This window comes from Rana temporaria, chromosome 3, assembly GCF_905171775.1.
Source record: "Rana temporaria chromosome 3, aRanTem1.1, whole genome shotgun sequence".
NCBI lineage: Eukaryota > Metazoa > Chordata > Amphibia > Anura > Ranidae > Rana > Rana temporaria.
Window position 1 is genome coordinate 233340648 of NC_053491.1, and position 17001 is coordinate 233357648.

Below are 17001 nucleotides of genomic sequence, written 5' to 3' on the forward strand. Positions count from 1 at the left end.
TGTGTGTGTGTGTGTGTGTGTGTGTGATATATATTTATTTTTTTATTTATAGTGTTATTTATGCCTTCCTATACTTTACGCAATTAGGATTTAATCTTAGTCCTAGCCGCTCTGGTATACAATGCCGCATCAATAAAGATCCGCAACATACCGCTAGGTAAGGGCTGCAACATACCGCTAGGTAAGGGCTGCAACATACCGCTAGGTAAGGGCTGCAACATACCGCTAGGTAAGGGCTGCAACATACCGCTAGGTAAGGGCTGCAACATACCGCTAGGTAAGTTCCTTCATTCAAAGAGCTTAGGGCATATGGAAACACTTTTGTTTGTTTCCGCAGCCCGCACCAAGAACCACCCGCAGGGGTTCTCTAGAAGGGCATACCTCCTGCAGTGACGGAGGTCACCCCAGCATACCCCAAGCAGGCATGACTCCCAGCGCAAATCTGAACATCCAGGGGAAAAGGCCTGTTGAGTTTGTGGGGAACAAACCTTACTGGGAAGATTGGCGTGTGGTCCAAAGTCTGTCTACGGAGGAGAAAGCAGTAAAGCGCTATCTTTTCTCCAGACCGGTTCAGAAGCCGATTCGGAAGGCGAGCCAAGGAACATATCAACGTTCGAAGTCAGTTTATTAAAATCGCATCACATTGTTATTTTATTTATCGCATTAAAAGACACGATTCTTTGGAAAGAAGATGCGGTATCCTCTGTCCATACGGGAATTTTTTTTCCCTCATCTGACAGAAAGAAAAGCTGCAGCCGTTACCTTTACGAGGTTAGGAGAACGAGCGGCGATAAGTGGGGAAAAAAAAGCATCGCCTACAATCAATGTCTCAAATTTTCTTACCACTGGCGCAAGCAGATGCTCAGCTCCTTGATTCAGATCCAACTTTGGGCACGTCGGTCATGGCATTAGCCAGGAATGCAGCCATCAATGTCCTTGGGTGCTTCCCCAGAGCAATGCTATACTTCAATCACAGCCAGAAGGGCATTACGTTTAAAGCCATGGTCGGCGGACCTATCTGCAATGCAGTCCTAGTGTCGCATCCTATATGATGGAAGGCCTGGTTCGGCGATAAAGAAATTCCCCAAGATAGGAGAAGAGAATTCGCCTCGCGGGCAGCTACCAAACAAAGATCGAGAGAGGAGGCTGGGAAGGCTCACAAGCCACCCTTCTCAAATTGAGCAATCCCAAGACCGCGACGACGGTTGAGAGCCAGAAGTCCTTTTGCCCCCCTTATCCACCGGTCCGGTAGTAGCAAGACTCAGGCTTTTCTCCCTACATTTGGGTGGAAAACTGCACTGGTCCATGCAGCCTCCACGGTCCTTCAAGGACTTTTTTCTCTTCTGGCGATTCAAAATCATCCTCCACCCCTTTCTCTCTGACCCACCAAATTCTGATCTCCAAAGACAAGAAAGAAGCTCTTTCAGTATATTCAAATACTTCTGCACCAACAGGCAGTATTGCCAGTACCAGTCTTGGAGAAACACCCGGGGCTCTACTCAGTCCTTTTTAGTTCCCAGGAAATCGAGGGTTGGAGACTAGTGTTGGACCTAAAGAGGACAACGGATACGTTCAGGTAGAACAAGTCATTTGGTATCCATAGTCACAGTAATTCGGATGGTCTCTATGGGTCTTTAGGCTGTGCACCTTCAAATTCCCATCCATCATCTTTCCAATCTTTCTCCCGGGCTCAAAGTAGGCGATTTGCGCCTCCAATGCAAATATCTTCCCTTTGGAATTTCATCCCAAAACCTTTTTACCAAGGTGTTAGTAACCATCCTAGCTTCCTTCTGGGAAAGGGAGATCAGGGTCCTACATTACTTCCAGTTCGAATGACTTATCTACTCAGTCAATTGGCGCTTACGCACGCATCTGGAAGCTTTATTCAACACCCCGAAGAAGCGACACCGCCTTCAATCAGAGAATCCCTGAATTTGTACAGAAGATGGACGAAGCAAACCACTTGGGTTTTTTCTGGCACAATGGAGAAAGGGGCATCTAAGACAAACGACAGTTATCGGGGAAGTCCAGCCTTGGTTCACGGCTTCCTTGACCCATCTCATGAACCATTCTTGCATCTGAGGCAAGTCATCTGGGCTGGGGGGGTGCCTCCATTGGTATGCTGCCATAGAGGCACCAGGAAAATGAAAATTTGAATACTTAACTTTCTGTAATTTTCCTCTCCTGGTGCCTACCCATGGCAGCATACACCCTCCCTTCTGTAATCCTTAAAGTTCTGAAGACTAGTTACAAGAATGCCTGAGGGGGGGGGGGGGGTAACTCTTTCTTTTATAGTTACGTGGTCCTGTGGGTTGGACGAGGGCAGAGCCACCAACCACTGGTATGCTGCCATGGGTAGGCACCAGGAAAGGAAAATTACGGAAAGATAAATTATTCAATTTTCCGTTTTCATAGCACGTCAGTAATGGCAACCTACACATTTATTTTGGTGTAGGTTTCCATTTAAAAAAAATGACTTGCTCTTTAAAACAATGTAGTTTGTGACATTATGCATGTGTGTACATACATAACAAGGACATGTCTATATCCCTCTAAAATAGTGAGCAAATTACACCGATTTCTACAAATTTAACTCCCCCTGATGGAAGAAACTCACCTTCCAGTAGTTCAATCCTCAGTCCCTGGCTGATAATCTGGGCAGTGTTAAACCCATGAGTAGGTGCCGAGCTGGATCTGGTGGTGTTTGTGCTCAGGGCATGAATTATACTGCTCTTTCCAGCACCATCCAAACCTAGGACTAAAATCTGACGATCCAAATAATTCGGCTGTATGCAAAAAAGAAGAGGAGACATGTGTCAGGATTGTACAAGTTAAAAAATAAATATAAATAACATTAAAATAAAAATTATACATTTTTTTCCCCCACTATATTGTGTGCAAAAGTAAAAATTTTATATTTAGGAATAAAAGTAAACTGCATTATTTGGAGTTTAAAATACAACTTCAAACCAAAACTAGGTCATGAATAAAATTCACTTTTAACACAGGACCCTGTACAGAGGGAACAATCTGTTTTTTTTATCCCTGCAAAAGGGAAAACAAAGATCTCTAGTATAAATCAGCACACATTGATAGGCATACATACAACTCTTTGATTAACCCTTCCCAGCTAGTGTCATTAGTCCAGTGACAGTGTACAAACCATGGTGCAGAGACGTCAGTTATTCTGCACGCATTTGGCAAAGGCAAAAAAAAAAAACACGCACACACATTCTCCATGTGCGATTTTCACACCACAACACTATCACATGCAAAAAAAATTTTAGCCAGAAACCTGTAGCATGTATACAGTTTACTGCAAAAAAAAAATTATATGATTGATGTGCGATTCCATCAAAACTATCATACAATGGAATACTCCAAAGACATGCTGGTAGGTTAATTGGCCCTAGTATATGAATGTGAGTGTGAGTCAGGGACCCTAGATTGTAAGCTCCTTGAGGGTAGGGAAAGCGCTGCATAAATTGACGGCGATATACAAGTACCTAAATAATAATAAAAATAGGTATAACTTCCCCCCCCCCCCCCCCCCCCCCCCCCACCCATCGATTTAGATCAGATTCAGTTGCTCATTCTGCATTATCAGCAGCAGAGATGCTTTGGTTGTGAATTAGAGCGAACAGATTTTGGTATTGCATGTTGAAAACATGTGGTCAAACTTGTGATCGTAGCTTCCAACTATCGATTCAAATGTTATTCTTGGTTTGTGTTGTAATGCCTGAATGGGTTGTACACTAGAGAGATTCTGATTGGAGGAGTCCCTCTGTTACGTCAGCACATTTGTGTCTGGCAGACACGGGCTGACCTGTTATAGCTCTATGAGTGGCTGGAGGCAAAAATGGACATGAACTTATGTTCTCCATGCTGAATGATCTCTTGGTGGCGGCTGTCACAATGCAGTTATATACGGATGATCAGGATACATCACTACCCCTTCTGCAGTTATTGAGAACCAATGTTCTCTAAATGCTTTGAAGTTCTGACTGTCATATAGGATATACAGGCTTGTTATATGCCTCTCCTCTACCCAGTGTATCATACTAGATTATCCCTCTAATCACTGCAGAAATGGGGTTCTTTATTGTAGCCACTAATATGGACCAGTTACACATGGAATGACATGTCTGCAACATCCGCCGCACCCATGAAACCTTTCTATTGCGATACCTACTTCTGGTTGCTGTGCATAATAATGTAGGCCAAAGCTCCTGAAGAAGCGTTCATACGTGTAACATGTAGAGCAGAGCTACTGCACATTTTGATCTACCCGTACCCAACCCGATAGAACAATTATTGCCTCAACAAGGACATGGTTATGGTCATTCAGGATTAATTCTTGGTGTATGGGTTACGTGCTGAAATAGTATATAGGCAATTCCTACTTTGCAAAGTTTTTAAATCACCATTGGCTGTCCTTTTTTAATCAATTTGTAATAAAAAAAATTATATATTTCGGTAATATCTTGCATCTCAGAGCCTATAAAGTCCAGAACCAATTCCTCCAATAGTATCTTGTGTCCGTTTACCTCTTATTTATATTACCGTATTTGCCGGTGTATAAGGCGACCAGGCATATAAGACGACCCCCTAATTTTAAATTTTTCTTAAGATTTTTTGCCTGTACTCACTGTAAAAGACGACCCCCCTTCCGAGGCTTCCGACACTTCATATTTCTTCCTTCTGGAGCCATATTCTTCTTCCTTCTTGCTGGAGCTGGAGCCAATCACGGCGAGCAATGTATTCTATTAATGAATACAAAGCCTGCTTGGATTGGCAGAGGCTGTAACATCATCAGCTGACTCTCAAAGCCAATCCGAGCAGGCTACTGTATGTAGCCTGCTCGGATTGGCAGAGGTTGTTACTCCAATCCGAGCAGGCTCTGTATTAATTTGAATACATCGCTCACCGGGATTGGCTAAGTGGTATATAGCCGAAGCTACATACAGTATTACCACACATCCAGCAGGCATCCGAGCGGTTGACCCGGCGTATAAGACGACCCCTGCCTTTTGGCCATTTTTTTTAAGTGTAAAAGGTAGTCTTATACGCCAGAAAATACAGTAATATTATACAGGGTTTATATAGCATACAGTTTACGCATTGCTTTATAACACAAGTACAGAAACTACAATTTAATACAGTAGGAATCAAATGCTTGTTTGAGCTTACAATTTAAGAGGGAGGCTCAGGAGATCCAAAAAAGGTAACAACTGTGGGGGGAATAGATGGACAGTTGGGTGGGGGGCCAGATAGGCTTCTCTGAAGAAATTTGTTTTCAGGGATCATCTGAAAGTGGGGAAAAAAAAAAAAAAAAAAATAGGAGCCAGTCAAACAGATTGGGGTAGAGAGTTCCAGAGGATGGGAGAAGCTCTGGAGGCGAGCATGGGAGGAGGCGACAAGGGAACTAGCGAGAAGGAGGTGTTGGGAGGAACAAAGAGGACAATTAGGTTGGTATTTTGAGACTAGGTTAGTGATGTAGCCAGGGGTAGAATTGTGGATGGCTTTAGAAGTTATTGATAGTATTTTGAATTTAATTCATTGGGCGAGCAGTAGCCAGTGTAGGGATCGACAGAGGAGTGGCAGACACTGAACGGTTGGGCAAGGTGGATGAGCCTGGCAGCAGCATTCCGTCACATTTATGTCCAGGGAAACAGAAAAGGCTGCAGTCTGTTCAATAGTTTTTTTTCCTGAAACAAAATGGACTCAAAAAGGTAAATGGACACAAATCGTCTTACATCAGCCTGTCCATAGGGCTGCATGGAGATTCCTGAAACGGATAGGTGGACCCGATAGGAAAGCACTTGTAAAAAGGGCACCTTAACGTGGAGTTCCACCCAAAAAGGGAACTTCCGCTTTTCCGGTCCTCCAATGTCACATTTGGCACCTTTCAAGGGGGAGCAGATACCTGTGTAATACATAGCAGTATTTCGCCCCTTCCAGGGCGTGTGCATCAGCCTGCTGGCCACGATAAACGACCACCTCGATCAAGGAGGATGCTTCTGTCTTGTTGGAAGAGGGGATATCACCTTCAGCTGTTCATCAGACCGGATCACACCACACAGGAAGGAAAAGCAGGCAGAATCCACTCAGGCACTTGATCTGGGAATAGTAGGCTCAGCAAAAAAAAAAAAAAAAAGAAGAGTTCCTTTGCACTTCAGCCAAGGATCAAACCTAAAGCTGAATAATATGAGCATGATGGCGTTGGGAAATGGTGCTCCACTGACGCGTTTCCTCAAAAATGGCTTTAACTGGGAACGGAGGCTGACGATTTTTGATATACTTCACCATGAAGACTAGGGTTGTCCCGATGCCAGTATCGGGACCGATACCGAGTATTTGCGGGAGTACTTGTACTCCCGCAAATGCCCCCCGATGCCTGAATAGAATACTTGCCGCCGCCGCAAACCCGCCACGTTAATCAGCGTGCGGGGAACATTACAGCTTGGACGGATGGGATGGGACAGATGATCTGTCCAATTCCGAGCAAGGGGGAGTGTCTATACACGGCGCGGCGGGGATACATCTATTCAAACAAAAGCTGTAATGTTCCCCGCACGCTGATTAACGTGGCAGCGGCGGCATCATCCAGGTATGGGGGACATGGCTGCAATATGTGGGGGGACATTTAAAAAAAAAGTATCGGTATTGGCGAGTACATGAAAAAAAGTATCGGTACTTGTACTCAGTCCTAAAAAAATGGTATCGGGACAACCCTAATGAAGACTATTGTCCCTTTCTTGCTGAGCCTACTATTGCCAGATCACGTGCCTGGTAAAGCTGAGTGGATTCTGCCTGCTTTTCCTTCCTGTGTGGCGTGATATGGTCTGATGAACAGCTGAAGGTGATATCCTCATCCAACAAGATGGAAGCATCCCACCTTGATTGAGGCGGTCGCTTATCGTGGCCGGCAGGCTGATGCACACGCTCTAGAGTTCTCTATAACCTGAGATTCTCTCAGTCCGGTAAGCGGCAGTAATATTACACTCTTTTGGCTGAAAATAAGACCAAGGCTCCTTCCAGATACTCCATTGAATATTGCAGTAGCTATCGGAATAAATCCTAGAAGTGTCCTATTTTTATGCTTTGGGACCGTGGGCCAGATTCTCAGAACTGATACGCCGTTGTATCTCTGAGTGTATCTATGCGACTGATTCATAGAATCAGTTACGCATAGATAGCCCTGAGATCCGACAGGTGTAATTGACTTACACCGTCGGATCTTAGGATGCAGTACCTCGGCCGCCGCTGGGGGGAGTTTGCGTCGTATTTCAGCGTCGGGTATGCAAATTAGCAGTTACGGCGATCCACAAAGGTTTTTCCCGTTGTTACAAGTATTTTTTTCCCGTCGCAAAGTTAGGTGTGCTTTAACATGGTGTAAAATTACTCCACCATGTTAAAGTATGCCCGGCGTTCCCGCGTCGCTTTTGAATTTTTTTTTTCCCCCGACGCAAGTATGGTACGCACGTCGCGATTCACAAACACGTCGGGCTGCCGTAAGTTCGCGCAAAGCACGTCAGGAAAATTGCGAACGGAGCATGCACAGAACGTCCGGCGCGGGAGCTCGCCTACTTTAAATGGTACCCGCCCCATTTGATTCGGGCGGGCTTGCGCCGGACGACTTTACGTTACACCGTCGCAGGTTTCCAGGTAAGTGCTGTGAGGATCAGGCACTTACACTGAAAACTTGCGGCGGTGTAACGTAAACGGGTTACGTTACATCGACGCAAATTTTCGTGAATCTGGCCCCTTGTTCTTTTTTCACACAATGAACATTTACCACATAATTTACTTTGAATACATTTGCCTCTTGTTATTATTCATTTTTTTTACAAATATTTTTATATGCACAATCATTAAGGATTTGACCATTTCACATAGAGATTTCTATAATGACACTTTTTTGAAATTTTGGTTTATAAAATTTATTATATCTATTTATATTTTTCTTTGGGTCTTAAGTATTTAGGCTTTCATGAGCAGCAGCACCACCATTTTTGTTTGATCATTTTTTCACAATCAATTGTTTGATTTTTCACATTCACTTTTTATTAGGTCAAGCGCAGAGTTCTTTTCTCTTTTTTGATAAACCCATCTGGACTGCTTTTTTTGTGGTGTAAAACTGTCCTTGGTATAAAAGTCAGATGTGTCACTCCCCTCTACAGAGCAGCGATTTGGGACTTGAGAGATACAAACCAGAATTTGCACACAGTTGCCTAGACAATCACAAAATGTGGATCTTTTCTATAAGATCAGTATGTCTCTAGGTGACCCCCCAGTAACAAAGGTTGCTGTAATCGTTGTGCTTTGTACAACACTCCCCTAATTAACAAAGCCCATGTGTTGTTGCTTAGTAATCACAGGCTGCCCTTAGGTAGCTCCATATGGTGTGCTATTAAGTTTTAGGACTCTACAATACACTCCATTGTGTTTACATTACAGAGGTGAGAGAGTACAAGGGGTAACCAAGGTGGCCATAGACATAAAGCAAGATGAATCTGATCAGCTCATGTCTGCATGCTAGTAGAATTTCATGCCAAGAACACCTGTCAGATTTTCTAACCGTTAGTGGGGTCAAATCAATTGACATTTGTTTGCAACAAGCAACATTTCTTAAGAAATGCTTGTCTAACAGCACAAGTGGTTTTCATGCAGGAAAGTCCATTCATTCCAAAACCGCATGTTATTATTAAAGGGGTTGTAAAGGTAAATGTTTTTTCACCTTAATGCATCCTATGCATTAAGGTGAAAAAACATCCGATGGTACCGCCCCCCCCCCCCCCCGAACCCCCGTTTTACTTACCTGACCCCTCGAAAGTCCTGCGCGCGTCCATGTGATGGTCTTCGGTTCCCAGCCTGGCCTTTGATTGGCTAGGCTGGACGGATTGATAGCAGCGCAGCCATTGGCTGGCGCTGCTGTCAATCACAGCAGATGACGATGCGCGCCGGGGGCGGGGCCGAGTGATACAGTCGGAGGCTATGCCCGCCGCTGTATCACGGGAGCGTGCGCGCAAAAGCTTTCCACCATGCAAGCTCGCTCGCATGAAGGTAGAAAGCTTTTGCGAGGAGGAGCCGAGACAGCCGCTGAGGGACCCCAGAAGACAGGGTTAGGGGACACTCTGTGCAAAACAAGCTGCACAGTGGAGGCAAGTATAACATGTTTGTTATAAAAAAAAAACAAAAAAAAACTGCCTTTAGCGACCCTTTAATATTTATAATAAAATAAATATAATAATAATAATAATTATTATTATTAAAAAGCATTTCAAGATTATTAACAGTCATTATGTCAAATGTACTGAGAATTTTTGTACGAATGTTTGATTGAAAATCTATCAGTGTATGACCAGCTCCATTTTTTGGGCCAAAAAACAGGATTGCTCAGGTTGTAATGCAAACACAGTAATAATGCATTGCATTATGTGCATTGCTATTCATTTAGAAGACCAGTGGACCCTAGTGCAGCGTACTACAATGCACATGTCATGTGTGATTCATTGCTTTTGCAGAATAAAGTTCTGGCTGCAACACACCACTTTAGAATGAGCAGATGCAAAGGGGCCCCTAATCACAAGTTGGTAGCATGTTAAAAAAAAAAAAAAAAGAAACTGCCTTAAAGTGGAACTTTACCCATAATCTGATTTAAAAAAAAAAGAAAAGAAAACGAACAACGTTGTTTAGAAAGGAACATACATTCCTCAGGAATAATTATACTACCAAAATGAGCGTGTTCTGCAAATTGCCTCCAGCATTGCTCCAGTTTCTTCCTGCTGGGGGCTGCCATTTTGCTGAAGCCTGGAGCCCACTGGGCAGCAGTAAATCTTTAGGCTGTCAGGAGATAGGCCTCTAGTGGCTCTGATTTTAGGCACAGTGCCAAGAAAGAAACTGAGCATGTGCAGAGCAGGGTGAGACAGTGCATTACTGGATTTTACACAGTATTTACTTATTTTTTTATATTTTATCTGCAATAAGGGGCCAGCCTGACTTAATTTTCTGACTAAAGATCCACTTTAACACAATGCATGCTGTTACACACTTCAGAGAAGGCAAATGTGAAAGCCAATGAACTCCCAAAATTGATAGGTCTGTACATAATGGCTGTGTGGCTTTCAAGGGCTCACAAAAATACTTCTGCAATGTGTTATAGCAGAAGAATTTGTGAGCCCTTGAAGGCTGCACAGCCATTATGTACAGACCTATCTGTCTCTATAGTGTTCCCGGGACTGCTGACCATGCAGGATGGGGGAAAAGTGCCGATTATACACTAAATTAGTCAGCAACTCTTCAAATGACCCTTTCCTGTGTGACGGCTCTGAGCAAATCCAACAGCTTTTCAATCTCTTTCAGATGGCAATACATGGGCAGATCTTTTCCAAATAATCCCAATTATTGTCCAATCTTCATACAATCAACACTGATGCACTTTCCCGTGTTGGATAGTTTTGAGCAATAGATGCACAGACAACAGAATGTTTGTTTGTTTTTTCGCTTACTAAGCAACTTTTTTTTTCCCCCCAGATCATTACTTTGTGATTATTGGCAACCTTTCACTAAAGTTAACCCAAACACTGAGCCAAATCCAGCTGGTTCAGCAGGGAGAGTCTGAAATTTGATCGGTGGTTGATCGACTTCTGCTAAAAGGCCAAGTTAGAAACATTTTCTTTAACAGCTGCAGCCCCCTAACCCAGTGCACCGTCACAGCCGCAGCCCCCCCCCCAATCCGTGCATAGTCGCAGCCCCCCAACCCAGTGCATCGTCACAGCTGCAGCCCCCTGACCCAGTGCATCGTCACAGCTGCAGCCCCACCAATCCATGCATAGTCGCAGCCCCCCAACCCAGTGCATCGTCACAGCTGCAGCCCCCTGACCCAGTGCATCGTCACAGCTGCAGCCCCACCAATCCATGCATAGTCGCAGCCCCCCGACCCAGTGCATCGTCACAGCCCCCCGACCCAGTGCATCGTCACAGCCGCAGCACCCCAATCCATGCATAGTCGCAGCACCCCAATCCATGCATAGTCGCAGCCCCCCGACCCAGTGCATCGTCACAGCTGCAGCCCCCTGACCCAGTGCACCGTCACAGCCGCAGCCCCCCCCCCCCCAATCCGTGCATAGTCGCAGCCCCCCAACCCAGTGCATCGTCACAGCTGCAGCCCCCTGACCCAGTGCATCGTCACAGCTGCAGCCCCACCAATCCATGCATAGTCGCAGCCCCCCAACCCAGTGCATCGTCACAGCTGCAGCCCCCTGACCCAGTGCATCGTCACAGCTGCAGCCCCACCAATCCATGCATAGTCGCAGCCCCCCGACCCAGTGCATCGTCACAGCCCCCCGACCCAGTGCATCGTCACAGCCGCAGCACCCCAATCCATGCATAGTCGCAGCACCCCAATCCATGCATAGTCGCAGCCCCCCGACCCAGTGCATCGTCACAGCTGCAGCCCCCTGACCCAGTGCATCGTCACAGCCCCCCCCCCCAATCCGTGTATCGTTGCAGCCCCCCGACCCAGTGCATCGTCACAGCCGCAGCCCCCTGACCGAGTGCATCGTCACAGCCGCAGCCCCCCCTCCAATCCATGCATAGTCGCAGCCCCCCAATCCATACATAGTCGCAGCTGCAGCCCCCGACCCAGTGCATCGTCACAGCCCCCCGACCCAGTGCATCGTCACAGCCGCAGCACCCCAATCCATGCACAGTCGCAGCACCCCAATCCATGCATAGTCGCAGCCCCCCCCCCCCCAATCCATGCATAGTCGCAGCCCCCCGACCCAGTGCATCATCACAGCTGCAGCCCCCTGACCCAGTGCATCGTCACAGCCCCCCCCCCCCAATCCGTGTATCGTTGCAGCCCCCCGACCCAGTGCATCGTCACAGCCGCAGCCCCCTGACCGAGTGCATCGTCACAGCCGCAGCCCCCCCTCCAATCCATGCATAGTCGCAGCCCCCCAATCCATACATAGTCGCAGCCCCCCAATCCATACATAGTCGCAGCTGCAGCCCCCGACCCAGTGCATCGTCACAGCTGCAGCCCCCCCCAATCCGTGCATCGTCGCAGCCCCCCGACCCAGTGCATTGTCACAACCCCCCCGACCCAGTGCATCGTCACAGCCGCAGCCCCCTGAGCCAGTGCATCGTCACAGCCGCAGCCCCCTGAGCCAGTGCATCATCACAGCCACTGCTCCCACTGTCAGAATACAATGTTCCGTGGGTAAATAGAAGGCTGGGAGGGATTCCTCCATCTCGTTTGCATGGATGGAGGAATAGATTTATTTTTTCATTTGGCCTGAGCAAATTAGGTTTATCCTGATGATCACAAGTGAAGCTCAAACCTATGACAGTTTACCAATTAATCATTGAGGAGATTTACTAAAACTGGAGAGTGTAAAATCTGGTGCAGTTTTATGGTAGCCAATCAGCTTCCAACTCCAGTTTGTTCAATTAAAGCGTTGGTAAATTGCATAAAAAATAAATAAATAAATAAAAAATTGGGCCCTGAGCAGTTAAGGTCATAATGTGCTAGTATGCATTGCACATTAGGACTTATCCGAAAACGAAGCCCTCCAGCGGCACAATGTCACCCAGTCTTCTTTGCAGGTTCGCCAGCATCAGTGATAAGAATGACGCATGCACAATGGAGTCCCTGTTAAGGCAGGGCTCTGAAGGAACAGCACAGGTATGTTGTTCCTTCAGAGTGTATGCATTGGTGACAGCTGCATCTAAGGCAATTTGAAGGTAAATATCTAATGGCACACGTTTAGGAGATATTTACTGTACATATAGGCAAGCCTTCTTATAGGTTTACCTATACGTAAAAATCATACATAGGAGTTCACTCCCACTTTAAAAAGGGGTTGTAAAGGATAATGTGTTTTTTTTAATAAATAAACATGTTATACTTGCCTCCACTGTGCAGCTCGTTTTGCACAGAGTGGCCCCGAACCTGGTCTTCTGGGGTCCCTTGGCAGCCGTCTCGGCTCCTCCCCGCAAGAACCAACCCCCTTCATGGGAGCTCTCTCCCATGGGGGTTAGTTCTTGCAGGCGCACTCCCATGATACAAATCGGTGGCTATAGCCACTCACTGTATCACTTGGCCCCGCCCCCGGCGTGTTGCGTCATTGGATGTGATTGACAGCAGCGAGAGCCAATGGCTGCGCTGCTATCAATCCATCCACTTAAGCCAATCAACGGCCAGACTGAGCAGAGAAGAGGACACCGGGGGCAAGCACAGCAGGTGAATGGGGGCCCAAATGCCACATCCCAAAAAATTGCAAAGAAACAAGAGAGTGCCCCAGGGACTATATGGGCAATGGCCACAACGAGATAGGAGAGTAGAAGGCTATAGTAAAAGTACAAAATTGAATATAAATATACTTTTACTATAGCCTACTACTCTATCTAGTCGTGAACATTGCCCATTAAGTCCCTGGGGCACTCTCCTGTTTCTTTCATAGCTACAGAGATTGGGAGTTGCCATCTTGTGCATTGCCACATTGTTCCTAACCATGTCAGCGTTTTCCCCTTTAGGCCTGGTGCACACTAGACTCTTCTCAACACCTTTCTACTTAAAGGAGAAAAGCAGCATTAAAAATGTGCCTAAAGCTGCATTTTTTAAAACACATTTATTTGCGTTTAGACAGCGAGTATCTGGGCACTTGTTCATTCCATTGGCCAGAATATACAGTTATGTAATGAATATTTAAGTGTTAATGTGCACAGCGTTAAGATGTGTTTAGTTGCGTTTTCATGCGTCTCGACTTTTCTGCCCAAATGCTTCTATACTGAATTTATTTTGGTTGCATTCAGATTGCTACCCCTCAGACCCAGTCTATACCGGTGCGGCTTTGAAATTGCACTACTTCAGTGCAATTTGCACTGCCTATTTAATTGCAGCATGCGACTTAAAGCAGATCTCCACCCAAAAGGGGATGCTTCACTTATTTGCCTCTGCTGCCACGGTTGGCATCTTTCGGGGCAAATTAATCTGGAAGTTCGGCCCGGCCCCCCCCCCCCCCTCCTCCTTACTCCGCCGCCGGGCTATTTACAAAGTGCAGCGCGCTTTGTGCATGTGCAGTAGGGAATCGGTTGTGAAGCCACAACCCAAGATGGCGACAGCAGCACCTGAGAGCCAATTAAAAAAAAAAAAAAAAAAATCAGCTTGGGTGAAGACATCGCTGGGATTCGTGGACAAGAAAGGGTCCCAATAATAAAAGTCAGCAACTATAGTATTTGTAGCTGCCGAATTCATTTTTTCTGAAGGAGCTGCACTTTAAATTTACCAAGTCAATGAAAAAAAAAAAAAAAAAAAAAAAATTCTGTAAAAGTAGTGCAGGAACTTTTTTCATAATCGCTGTGAGGTGAATCTTGGCAATATGAACAGTTCCATTGCTGGCAATGGGGTGCGACTTGTCATGCAATTTGGAACTGTCAAATGGTACAACAACAAGTCGCACCAGTGTGAGAACAGGGCTAAATGCCTGTAAATACCTAGGTATGCAAGGGCACATAGACTAAGATAGAGGGGCTTTTATGGGCAGGAGGGAAGATGATAAAAAAAAAAAAAAAAAAAAAAAAAAGCGTAAAACACGTGTAAAATGGGCAATTACCAAATGTAGTGTGGATAATGCCTAGGTTCGATTCTCCCCAAACTTTGGTCTGCCTCCTCCCCATCTAGCATACATCAACCAACATCCTGTCAGCCCAGGGTGTCATGGACACATCTCTCCAGCCTGAATTCACGGGTTCACTTGGATCTTCCTGATCACAGATGAAGCCCCCCCACATCTTTGGCTACTCCCAGCACATCCTCAGGCTACACACAGTCACATCTATTCACAGATCCAATGAAAAAAAAAAAAACTACAAGTCCCATCTGACACCAAGGCAGAGGGCCTCACAGATCTCACTGGAGAACAAGTGGGATGAGGTCACTGCACCTGTAGCAGGACCGCTGTGCAGTATTTACCCTACGTGGAGCCACCAGTGTCTGCTGCCATGCTGCAGAGTGTTTAGGAAAGCCATCCGGACACTTCCAAGATGGCGCTGGAGCGCACGCTTGGCCCGCAGCATCATCAAGATGATGTCACCGGAGTGGGAGCGATGCGTTTCAGAATATGCGCCGTGCACTCGTTCCCCTTAAAGTGGATGTAAACCCGGTTCATGAAATTTGAGCTTGGCTCATATATCTGCAGTATTTTGTTCTCTTTTCAATGAGCCAAGTCTTATAGCTCTCTTCTGAACGGTTCCTCTGTTATTAGCCTGAGAACTCCTGACATATTTTTTTACTTTTTAGACAAAAGCAGCCATAATCTTTTGTCAAAGGAGGTTGCTAAAATAGATTAGCAGAGAGCAGCTCCTATTACACAACAGCTCTGAGAGTCTCTGCCTATGAGGAGAGGGGGTGTGTTCCTTCCAGCAATGTTAGCTATCTTGTCTGTATGCCCAGACATCACACTCTGTGTTAACCAGGAAGAGACAATCTCCTAACAAAATCTGAATTTCTAAACAGTATATAAATGTAAACACAGCAGATATACATATAAAACCTATGTAGGGAGATTCGTTTCATCTCTGTGCATCTGAGGCTGTTCACGTCACTGGGTGTATGGGGGGGGGGGGGTTTACATCCACTATAAGCTGAAGATACAGAGAAGAGCCTCCATAAATCGGAACCGCCCTGCTGACGCTGTAATTTATCAGTAGATGGACTGCAAGTCATGGTGAGATTTTTGAAGTGTTTTTTTTTTTTTTTTTTTGAGGAGGGGAGGGGGTGGGGTGGAAGTAGCTGGTCTTGCTTAGGGTGCAAAATAGTGCAGCACCAGCCCTGTTTACTAAGAGATGAGCCCAGATTTGGTGTGTACTTGAGTTCAGAGTGAACCTGGATGGAATCCATCACTCCTGCCCAAGCAACACAAAGGGGTGGGGATGTGACATCACTGACCGAATATGGCCACTACAGGTCAATAGTATTGACCACATAAGTCCATATTGGGTCAACGATGACCTCCATATTGGGTCAACGATGACCTCCATATTGGGTCAATGATGACCTCCATATTGGGTCAATGATGACCTCCATATTGGGTCAACGATGACCTCCATATTGGGTCAACGATGACCTCCATATTGGGTCAACGATGACCTCCATATGGGGTCAATGATGACCTCCATATTGGGTCAATGATGACCTCCATATCGGGTCAATGATGACCTCCATATTGGGTCAATGATGACCTCCATATGAAGCTGGGATATAAACAATGCAGGAGCCTGCACTCAGGGGGCACCAATCAGTTGCAATGCTCTGCAGAGATGTAATAAATGTTATGAATGTGGGGACATTTCTTACAATAAGGGGCTCATGCACTGCGGTGCTGATAGGAGGACTCATGGGAAGTGGACCACAAGTTGTTGCATTGTCTTGCATCAACCAATCAGCTGTCATTGCTCCTGCCCGAGGTGTGTCAGTAAGGTCAGTCAGGATGGGTACTGGGGGTGTGACACTTCCATAGCAAAGCCCTTGTCACGTGACCACAATACACAGAGAGGGGGGGGGGTTCCCGGCTCCGGTGTGAGGGGTTCCCCGATAGTGACACACATTGCCCCAAATCCAGGCAGGGAGCGGCTCACCTGAGTGTTCAGCGGTTTGTACTCCAGCTGGTGTCCCGCCCTCCTGGACCTCCTCCGGCCCGGCATGTACCGGTTCCAGGCAATGAAGAGCACCGAGCCCAGCGCCGCCACCGCCGCTCCAATCACCATAGAGAGGTTCCTGAGAGCGGCCATCCGCCCGGTGCAACAGCAGCACCTCCAGCTATGACCCCCCGCCCGCCTCTGACGTCAGGTCCCGAGGCCACGCCCGCGGAATCCTTTTAACTGCTCGCTGCCCTACAAGGGATCCTTTGCGCATGCGTGATCGTCCATGGGGAATGTCATTTGGTACTGTTATCCCTGCCAGTGCCTACCGCAGGAAAAGCTGCTCTCTTGCTC

The 17001-nt window shown here is 46.4% G+C and overlaps 1 protein-coding gene across 1 annotated transcript in view; it reads right to left on the reverse strand.

Moving 5' to 3' along the window:
• ARL10 (ADP ribosylation factor like GTPase 10) overlaps positions 1-16845 on the reverse strand; it is a 22791-nt gene extending 5946 nt beyond the window's left edge. Inside the window, exons 1-2 of the mRNA XM_040344462.1 lie at positions 16645-16845; positions 2618-2786 (exon numbers count right to left, since the gene is read on the reverse strand). Of these exons, the coding sequence (XP_040200396.1) occupies positions 2618-2786; positions 16645-16797 (322 nt within the window). The 5' untranslated portion in view covers positions 16798-16845. The remainder of the gene's footprint in view (positions 1-2617; positions 2787-16644) is intronic.
• Between the last annotated feature and the right edge of the window lie 156 nt (positions 16846-17001).